Below are 11,228 nucleotides of genomic sequence, written 5' to 3' on the forward strand. Positions count from 1 at the left end.
GGCTGGGAACCAAAGCTGCCTGAGCTCCGAGAGCTTTCATGCCAGTTAGTGGGAGGAAGAGACAGTATAAAGGAAACAGAAACACACAACCAAGTAATGTAACCTCAGAAGACACAAATGCTATGAAGAAAAAATAAGATAGAACAAGGGGACAGAGTAGGGCTCGCCACACTTTTTCTGCAAAAGGCCAGAGAGTAACTACTTTGGCTTTGCCAGTCACATGGTCTTTGTGGCAAGTCTTCAACTCTGCAAAGGCAGCCCTGGGAAATATGTACGTGAGTGGGTGCAGCTATGTTCCAATAAAACTTTATTAACAAACAGTGAATTTCTGATTTCATATAATTTTCATGCATCACAAAATGTTATTTTCTTTCAATTTTTTTTTAACCATTTGACAATATAAAAACCATTTTTAGGGGCGCCTGGGTGGCACAGCGGTTAAGCGTCTGCCTTCGGCTCAGGGCGTGATCCCGGCGTTGTGGGATCGAGCCCCACATCAGGCTCTTCCACTATGAGCCTGCTTCTTCCTCTCCCACTCCCCCTGCTTGTGTTCCCTCTCTCGCTGGCTGTCTCTATCTCTGTCGAATAAATAAATAAAATCTTTAAAAAAAAACAAAAACCATTTTTAGCCTGCAGGCCATACAAAAACAGGTGGTGGCCCAGTAAGCCTGTGGGCTCTAGCTTGCCAACTTCCGGGACAAAGAGTGGCTGGGCTGTGTATGTGGAGATATACTTTGGAGAGAGTGGTCAAGGAGACCTCCCCAGGAAGAGGACATGTGTGCAGACACCTGAACGAGGCAGGCAGCGTGCCCTGTGCTCCTGGCTAGGAGAAGAGTGAGTCCAAAGGCCTGGCGGTGTGCATGGAGGGGCGGGACAGAGGCAGAGGGGCAGGCAAAAAGTCTCAGAGGTCAGCAAGAGCCAGACCATGTGGGCCTCAAGGCCCCAGTGAAGACTTTAGTCTAAATGTGACGGCAAGCCACTGGGCTCTGGCACTTACCAGCTTTGCGACCTTGAGCAAGTTACTGAACTTCTGTGCCTCATTTCCTAACAAGATGAGAATAATAACGGCAGCCGTCTCAGAGGGTGGCAGGGCCAAGTGAGCAGTATGTTCTGAACGAGTGTCAGCTGCCAATACGAACACCAAAGTCCAGCTGGATGCGGCAGGAGTTGGGAGAAGTGGCCGTGGCTTTTGTCAAACTTACCCACAATGTCCACCACGTCCGGCCGGATGAGCGGCTCTCCCCCCGTAAGCCGGATCTTGTCTACGCCTTCCTTCACAAAGAGCCGTGCAAGAGTCAGAATCTCCTCTGTGGTCAGCAGGTCGGCCTTGGGGGTCAGTGGGACGCCCTCCTCGGGCATGCAGTACTGACCTGAAGAAGGGAGGGGACACGGAGGTAGGCCATGACCATAGCACTGGGGCCCACGGTACTTCCAGACCCCCACTCCCCCACCAGGCCAGAAGTCTCTCCTGAACCCCACCTGGATGGTGAGAAATGACCTCACCAAATCTGAGCTGGTACAAAGGCTACAGACTCTCTCCAGGCCTTGCCTTTCTCATCTATGACATGTTAACACCACCCCTCCACTCAGAGGGGAGGCTGAGGGAACTGGTTAGAGAGGATGAATCAGGGGGGGAGCAGAGTGCGGCCTGATGTGGGGGGATGCCAAGGTGTCGATTCTCTCAGTGTGTGGGGCCGCTAAGCAGGGTGTGCCTGGCAGGCCCAGGCCTTGGGCCCATTCCTTCTGGCACTGGTCACCCTCTTTCATTCCATCCAGTGTGGCAAAGAGTGACCCCTGTGTGCTTGGGTCCTGAAGCCGGGAGATACTTTCTGACCTGTGAAAAGTCACCCTCCTCTGTAGTGACAAGTGCTCTCATGTCCAGCCTATTTCAAGGTCATCAGTCCCATTTCACAGGTTGGAAAACTGAGGTACTACTTGTTCAGGGGGGAGGTAGCAGAATGGGGCAAAAAATGCAGGGAGCCCTGGAGGGGGGGTAAGGGGCACCAGCCCCTCCCATCGGCTCCTGTGGGAGTTTTATCAAGGACTGGGTCAAGATCTAGTATAGGGTCATTTAGTCAAAGTAGCGAAGGGTCCAGAATTGGTCTTTTAAGATAGAACAGAATAGGTAAAGAACATCAGAAGTGCATGCAGCGAGTGTTGTTTGGTTAAACATTTACTACATACGCACATGTATTTATTGGGTCACGAAGTAAATACATTTCTTATTGGGAGCACCCATGGAAAGCAGGAGAGAGGGAGAGAGGCAAACTTTGGAAGTCCTTCCAGCAGCGGCCACACCCCCGCAGTACTCCGTGAATGATTATGAAATGAATACTCTATGTATCAGCCTGGCCCCAGGCAACTTCTGTCACAGGTCTGGGGTGTCTCAGGCACTGCTGTGTACCTCACGTGTTTGCAGCGTCCAGCACCCCCACGCCTGCCCCTGGCCACATTCTGAATGCTGGGAACCATATGAAATGGGAGGGAGGAAGAGCCCTGAAGCCTGAGATTTAGGTCCAATCTCCATTGCAATTCTGTTCCAAGTAGAGCCCAGCTCCCAGAGGTCAACCCTGACCCTTATCTTGCCCCACAACCGCACCTGGCGAGCAGGAAAGAAGGGTGGGAGGAGACACTGGGAAGAAGAATGGGGAAGGTTGAGGAGGCTGCCTGGCGTGGGGAGATTTCTGAAGCTGCCTCAGCAGGGGGCAGGGGGGCAGGGGGGCAGGAGGACAGGAAGGGGACTCACATCTGAGGTTGCACTTCTCGGTGAGGGAGATCCTCAGGTAGCTGTGCTGCCGGCCGAAGCTGTCGGTGAGGAAGGCAGAGAAGGGGGCCCCGTGCTCCCGCAGGAACTGTCTCCTCCTGGACAGCCCCTGCAATGCCGGGCAGAGGAAATGTGGGCCTCTGGGGGAGGCCTGGCTGGGGGAGGGGGGCATGGAGAGCCCACCTCCGGGACATAAGCCCCCTCCCATCAGGCATCCCCTCTCCCCCCCCCCCATCTCTGCAGTCCTGGGGGAGCTGGGATTCTCCCTATCATTTACAGACTGCGAAACAGGCCTGCAGGGTAGGACCTGTCCCCAAGGCCCCAACTCAGCCCCAGGGAGCAGGACCTCTATAGGGACACAGCTGCCCCCCCCCCAGCCCCCTTTCTCCCCATATCACCATCCTACCGCCCCGCCCCCCCTTCAAAGGAAGCCTGTCCAGGAACAAACATCTCCAGTATTTCTTGGATGGGTCAGTGGGAGAGAACATGCCACACTCAGCAACTGGAAACTATGCCAACTGGCAAGCAGTCCAGAACGGAGGAGAAAGGAAGTGGGTAACTAAGTGGGATGGTGGCTGCCTAGGAGACAGTGAACCACTTCTCCAACTCAGACCTCCTATTCCCTCCCTTTACAATGGGAGACAGAAGGAGCTCAAAGTGAACTCACTAACTCTGGGGCGTGAGGGTCACACAAGTTGCCTCTCCACAGCTATTCCCCTGTCAGCTGGGCTCCCTGGGGCATCAGCACTGCCCAGGACAACCCAACAAGTCATCGGAAGCAGCTGAAGGCTACACCCAGCTGGGGAGGGGAGGGTACACTCATGGGGAGGGCTCCCCTCATGCAGAAGGCTTTTGGGGCAAGGACAGCACAACCAGGGAGGCCTGCAGAAGGAAGGAGGCCACCAGCCTCTAGGAAGGCAGAAGGGAGGGCCAGGATGATCACCCATAACCCCCTGCAGATGACTCTAGTCTTCCTCCTTCACCCCACCCATTGCTGGAAGGAAGGATTAAGCACCCACTGTCCGGGGTCTCAGAGCAAGGAGATTGCTGGAGCCTCTCTGCAAGGCCCACCCAAACTCCTCCTGGGGAGAGGAAGGAGGCGGCCAACCTCAGCGTTTTCTCCCAGTCTGATCTAGTCTGATCTCCTGCCTTGAGCGTACAACCCTCAATCACAATAGATGCTAATGTGATACTGGCTCCATAGAAGCAACATTTATAAAACATCTTCAAGCTTCCAAAGAATGTTCTCTGTTCAATTCCCACACCTACCCCATAAGGGATTACTGTAACTGAAGTTTGGATGGGGTTCAAGAATACCACTGGCAGAACCAGTATTTAAATCTAGGTCTTCCGAGTCCAAGGTCTGAATTCTTCCCTCTAATTGCAAAGAGCGAATCCAAGAAGGTATATGGGATGATGCACGGGGTGGGGGGGAAGTCCTTTCTTTAGAATCTTTTTAACAGAGGCAAGAGGTTGATCATAAGGTTGTTCATGAGGTCTCCGGACGGGGCTCTGGACTGGTTTCTCAGCCACGTGTGACCGGACATCCTGAGAAAGCTCCCAACTTCTCCAGGCCTGCTTTCCCCGTCGTAAAATAAGAACACAGCTATGGGCTCAGGTAAGTCAAGGGAAGGGGGCCACATGATCTTGTAACCTAAGAGAGCAGAAGGCCTCAGGGCCCCTGAGGCCCAGGGTAACTCTTTGGCTGCGCTCAGCAGGAACATTTCCTTTAATGACTTCTTCTGCCTGGCTACACGTCAGAACCATGCGGCAGCTTAAGAAAAAACTTCCACTGGAGAGCAACTCAGTTTGGATCTCTGAGCACTCACGTTTTTAGTCTGTCTAGGTGATTCTAAAGTATAGCCAAGGTCAAGAGCCATTGACTCAGGAGATAGAAGGGGTAGGAGTGAAAGTATGTGGGGGGTGCTTCCAGGATTTTCCTGGGTGGATAAAAGTGACCTCACTCTGCTCACCCAAAGACCAGTGTTCCCCCATCCTCCAAAAAACCCTGCTTGCAGTCCCATGACAAGCAAGCAGCGGTCATTTCTATGAACTGCTGCCTGCTACAATCCTAACAGTGCTCCCTACCTCCCTACTCACCCCACTGCCTTTCTACCCATAGCCTTGGGGGTGGGGCACGGGACACAACAGTCAAGAGCTCCCCTGGTGACCACAGTCCAAGAGGTCAGACACCTGGAAGTCTGAACTTCCAGCAGAGTTGCACCCAATCCTTCATCAACAGCTCTTTGCAACTTAGAAATCTGGTAGGCACCCCAGACACAAGCCCCTCAGGAGTCACCCTCACCCTAATCTCAACATATTGGGGTTTGTTGGCTGGGTGAAGGAGGAGTCGAATTGCACCAACTGGGAACAAGTGAGAGGACTAAGGAGCATGACTCAGCAGAAACCAGGGAGCAAGAGGCCTAACCGGATCAGACGCTGGGGGTGTGTGGCAGGCTGGATTTCAGCGCTGAGGCCTGGAGTGACTTTATCTAGATTCATCCAGACTCTGTACTGGCAGACCCACACACACGCACACACAGTCTCATACCCCGCCAGCCTTGCAGACTCATCACTGGGAGGTTAACAAGCTTCATCCCTGCTTCTTCTCTCCTCCAACACTGCATGTCCTACTTTCATTCTTCCATCGCTCCCTTTCCTTTAAACCCCCTGGAGGAAAAAATACCAGCATCAGTCAGAGGAGCCCTGGACCCAGAGGGCATGACCGACCGGGCAGGGTGGACAGTGACGCCTCTCACCCAAGAAGGGCTGGGACATCTCAGAAGCTGCTCATAGTCTCAGAGCCTGGCCTGGACCAGGCTGTTGCCCAACACTCCCCATGTGGGAATCCCTCCTGCCTTATTCAGAATCCCAGCATCTGTACTGTATGGTGACTAACACAATATAATAAAAAAAATTATTATAAAAATAAAATAAAATAAAAATTCTTGGATTTAAAAAAAAAAAAAAAAAGAATCCCAGCATCTACACGGTATGTCACTGACTGTGTCAAACTACATAGACTGGTCCTTAATCGGAAGAGAAAGGTGGTAAGTGCCAAACCAGTCACACTGAGGTCATCATTCATTTCCCGGCTGGTCTCTACTGTCAAAACAGTTTCACCTAGGACAGTGGCTTTCAAGGGTTTGCACATCAAAACCGCCAGCAGTGCTTCTAAGAAGTGCTGAGGCCCGAGCCCCACTCCAAAGATTCTGACTCCATTGCTCTATGATGGGGCCCTGGCCTTTTTTTTTTTTTTTTTAATTATGTTTCAACTCTTCACTCTGCAGCTTGGCTGAGAACCACTGGGCCAGCGACACCAGGATCAGGAGCTATTTGAATCCAGGGGTAGCTGTGGTACAGAGCACAGGCTCTGGCAGTGGGTAAACCTGAATTACAAGCCCGGCTTTATTACTAACTAGCTAGAGAGCAAATCACCCAAAATCTTTAAGCCTTAGTTTCCTCAGCCCTAAAGGGTGGAAAATAATTCTCCCTGACCCAGTTGGAGGAATTCCTGGCACACAGCAGGTATTCAATAAGTGATCTCTGCCCTTTTCTTAATAGCATTCCTATTTCCATATATTCATGGGGGAGCACCAGCTGTGTGTGCTGTGACTAGTTTTCCCGCTCTCGCGAGCTCCCCCAGTCAGTCCCACAAGGCCCAACCCTACTTAATGGCAGATGGGCCAAGGCTGGGGTTTCAGACCTGCTGTCACACCCCCCAAAGCAGGGCAAGTAGAGCCTAAGCTCCACAGGACCATGGATGACCAGGCATGAGGCAGCCTACCATCTGCTACTGGTTGTGTCTTGTCTGCCTGCCCAGGGCAGACTGGGGCACGGGGTGCGGGTGGGGAAGGGTGGTGCAAAGGAGTTAGTTAGGGAAGGGATGCTGCCTCCAAGTAGTCACTAACAGGGCATTTGTTTTGAATGATAAAGGCCAGACCCCAAATAGCTCTAGAATATAATAAGGAGGGTTATTCAGGAGAAAAAGAACACATTCCAAACCCAGAGATCAGTGGCTCTGATTTGGGATCCTGGCCATTTGGGAGGACATATACCGGGGGGGGGGGCCTCAAAATTAATGTCTATTAAACAAGAAGACCAGCAAGGTGCCTAGCCCCAGGTCTGGATCCCCCTCTCCCTCCATCCCTCCCTAAGTGTGGGGTCTTTATACCTATGGATCCTGGCACAGACAGTCACACTTCACTGAAGCAAAGATTCTGAAGGAAAGATTGGAATTCAAGATACCCCCCCGAAAGTTGTTTTTCCCTTCATGTGTCACTGTTCCAGGCCAGGGCCTACTGGGCCCTCCTCCCTTCTCCCACACCTACTTCCTTCCTGCATAACACCCTCTCTCCAACATCTGTTCACTGTGACCCTCTGAATACTGGGTGCCTCTGCCCTGCATATGGTCCCAGCAAAGCCTGCATGGAGCCTGGGAAGAAGAGGGGTGTCATGCTCCTGGGCTGGGGTAAGCCCTGCAGAGGTTATGTGGGCCTCCCCAATCAGGACAGCAGGTAGCTGTGTCTCCCCTCCCCACCTCCCCACTTAACCCATGCTCTACCACCTCCCCTTCCCACCTGCAGGAGCTGCTCAACCTGTCCTCGGCGCAAGCCCGAGGCCCACTTTGCACTGTCCTCACAGCCAGCTCCCATTCCACACCTCACATCTCCCTCACACCCACACCCTGACACAGGAACAGATAACACTCAGTGGCTTTTCCCTCTGTCTCTCCAAGCCGCTCCCAGGATGGAAGGAAAGGTGCCCTGCAGGCAGGGAGGCGGGGACAAGGATTCCCAATGCCCCACACCTGCTCTTGCCAACTGGCAAGTTCTGTGAATAGGCTGACCATGGAGATCCGGATCCAGACTTGCCTCACCTCGGAGATTTTCTTAAAAGACATTGTGTCCTCCCCCATGGCGTAAAGTGGTCCAACCCTGCGTTTGGAGGGAGGGGAAGTGACAGCCCCAGGAGCCAAGTGAAATGGGAGACAGAGTAAAGGTGAAAACCTGGGGCTCCCTGTCCAGTGCTCTACCATTCCACATGTGCCCCTCACTAGCTGAGTTTCAAACAGCCAAAAATATCTGCTCACTCCACTGCATGCAGAGCACCATGTTCAGCACCACGTAGAAATACCTAGAAAGGTGGGGGGCACCCTACACTCGAGGAGCAACCTGCCTACTGAGGATAACCCTAGCAGAGAATGCCCAGCATAGGAGGTCTAGGACCAAAGAGTTGACAGAGTGGCTATCCTGAGTGTCCAGTGGGAGGGGACTCATGGCACATAGCAGGTGTCAATGGTGGCAAGGCTGACAATAACAAATATGACAGCACCTACGTGTGTCAAGTTTTGTTCTAAGTACATATATCAACATATACTAACTCGCTTAATCTCTAGAACCACCCTATGAAGTAGACACTTATTCTCATTTAACAGACGAGAAGACTTAGGCACTGGGAGGCAAAGGGACTTGCTGAGGTTCACATACCTACTCAGTGGTAGGGCTGGGCTTCCCATGCCTGCCGGCATTCTGCTCCAGAGTCTGTGTTCTCACCTGCTAATCACATTGCCCCCCCCCCCCCCGCCCCAATAGGATAAAGGAAAGGGCAGGACAGCCTCTCATCTTACTCTCCCTGAAAGGAGGAAGTGGGAGCACAGGTGCTAGAGTTTGAGTTCCTACTCCCTTATTTTCAGCTGTGACTCCAGGAAGTTAACTTCAGTGAGCCTCCTCACCTGAAAATACAAACTCTTGACCTCACGTGGTTTATTGTGAGGACTAAAAGAGACCAGAGATGAGGACACCTGGGTGACTCAGTTGGTTAAGCAGCTGCCTTCAGCTCAGGTCATCAGCCTGGCATCCTGGGATCGAGTCCCGCATCAGGCTCTTTGCTCAGCGGGGAGCCTGCTTCTCCCTCTGCCTGCCGCTCCCCCTGCTTGTGCTCTCTCTCTCTCTGACAAATAATTAAATAAAATCTTAAAAGAAAGAAAGAAAGAGATCTGCCACTTGGCACAGATCCCTTCCTGAAGGGCACGAAGGAAATTAGGGGCAGGAGGAAGAAGAAACTTCCCTTTTCCTGAATTCTTTAAAGCTCTCTCAGCAGTCCTTGCGTTCCTATTTTTTCCCCTCAATGAAGTTCGAAGTCCAAGGAAACTGAAAAACTTCCAGCAATGAGGCCTGATTATGTGAAGATCCAGAGGGGATCGGAGCAGGGAAAGCTAGTTAGGCCAAGGCCCTCCCCCTGGTTGAGCAATAGTTGGGGGGAGGGGGCATGATCTGATGATTCCCAGGGTGTGAAGCCCTGTGCTAAGACATAGGAAAAGAATGACCGGGTGGGTTTAGAAAAGAGGTTTCACCAGATGAAAAAGACATGCTTCTCCCAAAATTATTCCCTGACCACATGGGCAAAAGAACACCAAACTTAACACTTGTTATGACATGAATAACTCTGTGGGGCGCTGTTAACGACTGAAGGGGTCTATCCCAAACCTTAAGGAAAACTGGAATTCCTAATCTGGGCGGGGATCCTGCTCCTTTCTGCTCGAGAATGAGGCTGAGCCCTCCGAAGAGACATGAAGACGAAACTGACAGAGTGAAGGACAAGCCACAGAGCCCTGTAACTACAGACGTGACCAGTGACTACCCGTGGCACCAAGGTGACATTTTTAACCAGTGTCACACTATGAAGCGGGGTGTCCCAAGAACACCTGGTCACACACAGACAACCTTCACAGGGCAGGGGGAGAGGAAAATGTTCAAGAAACAGGGTGGGGGAGGCAGGGCTGAGCAGGGCACAGTTAACAATGCACCGGACCCAGAGTCCGACCTGCCCGCTCTCCCATGTCTGGGCGTCACTCAGACCTGGAAGGGGGCTGCACGGCTGCGCGGGAAGGGAGGTGGTTGGTTAAGCAGCACCCCAAGGAGCGCCCGTTCCTCGGGGTATCAGGTGAGACTGGGCAGCTTAGAGAGCATCCCTCCACTCTTCTCCCCACCCCCAATGAAGCGCTGAGGGGTCCCTTCCAGAAGCGGCCATCGCAGCCCGGCCTGGGTGCTTCTCGGGGTGAGGAACAGCTAGCCGGCCGCCCCTTCCCGAGGAAGGCGGGGATGTGCGCGGGCTCACCTCCGCAGCAGTCCGGGAGGGCTCCCCGTGGTGATGCTGCGTCACTGGGGCCCCGGAGCTGCAGCTCCGGACGCTTGACCTCAGCACCCGCTGCAGCATCCGGGACACCGGCCTAGCCGCCATGAACCCTGCAGGCCTGGCGAGATTCCTGGGTAGCTGGCTTCGGAAGCGCACCAGCCCAGGGCTCGCCGCCCTACGTCCTCGCGGTAGGGGCGGGGCGGGGGCGGGGCCCGTGCAGCCAATCCGGCGAGGGCGCTGCGCCGCGCGGCCTTCTGGAAGTTGTAGTCCACTCCTCCTGCTCGTTTCCTGGCCAGTATGCGTTCTAGGGCTTGGCAAGCACTAGCTCAAAGTCGGCTGAAGATTCTGGGTCTTTTCTACAGGCTTCTCTGCCTGCGCTAGTCCAGGACCTAAATCTTGGTGTGACTAGCACAAAGTGCTGTCGGCAGGGCAAGACTAGGGCCGGGTGAATGAAGCATTGCCTTGGGCACAAAATTGAAAGGGGTGCCAAAAAAGTAGGTTATCAAGATAAATAATATTTAATGCAGTATTTTTAAAAGTCAGAATCAGGGGCGCCAGGGTGGCACAGCGGTTGAGCGTCTGCCTTCGGCTCAGGGCGTGATCCCGGCGTTATGGGATCGAGCCCCACATCAGGCTCCTCCGCTAGGAGCCTGCTTCTTCCTCTCCCACTCCCCCTGCTTGTGTTCCCTCTCTCGCTGGCTGTCTCTATCTCTGTCAAATAATAAATAAAATCTTTAAAAAAAAAAGTCAGAATCAATGTAAAAAAAATCTATGATTAACAAAAGATCAATATTTTATATAAAAACAAGCTCTGGCCCTGCACATTTATGACTTCTCTCACTCCCTTCGAGGTAGTCTAGGCCCTGGTTGAAGTCTGGTCAGCTCCCCCTTTTTTTCCCCCATCAAAAACAAAGAGTTATAGGCCTCTAAGATTTTGGATGGTAACACACTCAACAATGAACTTATGGTACTAAGAATGATGATGTTCAAACTAGCCTACCTGGTGTATCCAAAACCCCATGGCCCATAGAATCAAACATTGACTGGAACATTCTAGATGCCAAGTGTATATTAGAAACTGGAGGTCTTGATCTCCTGGTATGGAAGAATTGACAGTTTAATGGAGAGGAAAGCATAACTGTCACTGATTTGCATAAATGCAGCGAGACTGTCAAAAAAGCTGGGATAATTCTAGCCTCAGACTCAGGGTGAGTTTCTTACATTATTCAGAGTTTAGACAATACATTGCAGGGCTAAGGGTGTGTCTGGGTATGTTTGAAACTAGTGGGAGAGACTTGACAGAAGGGTACTTGCAAAGGGCCTAAGG

General features: G+C 52.5%; 1 protein-coding gene across 5 annotated transcripts in view; it reads right to left on the reverse strand.

Moving 5' to 3' along the window:
• The window catches only part of MOCS1 (molybdenum cofactor synthesis 1), a 37,199-nt gene extending 27,114 nt beyond the window's left edge, over positions 1-10,085 (reverse strand). Inside the window, exons 1-4 of one of the 5 annotated variants that reach the window (XM_044378290.3) lie at positions 9,884-9,987; positions 5,316-5,434; positions 2,747-2,873; positions 1,203-1,370 (exon numbers count right to left, since the gene is read on the reverse strand). In XM_044378290.3, the coding sequence (XP_044234225.2) occupies positions 1,203-1,359 (157 nt within the window). In that variant the 5' untranslated portion in view covers positions 1,360-1,370; positions 2,747-2,873; positions 5,316-5,434; positions 9,884-9,987. Of the gene's footprint in view, positions 1-1,202; positions 1,371-2,746; positions 2,874-5,315; positions 5,435-9,883 lie in introns of all 5 variants that reach the window. The other 4 variants (XM_026482848.4, XM_057305090.1, XM_026482851.4 and 1 more) reach the window with 4 other exon arrangements.
• Between the last annotated feature and the right edge of the window lie 1,143 nt (positions 10,086-11,228).

This window comes from Ursus arctos, unplaced genomic scaffold (genome assembly GCF_023065955.2).
Source record: "Ursus arctos isolate Adak ecotype North America unplaced genomic scaffold, UrsArc2.0 scaffold_31, whole genome shotgun sequence".
NCBI lineage: Eukaryota > Metazoa > Chordata > Mammalia > Carnivora > Ursidae > Ursus > Ursus arctos.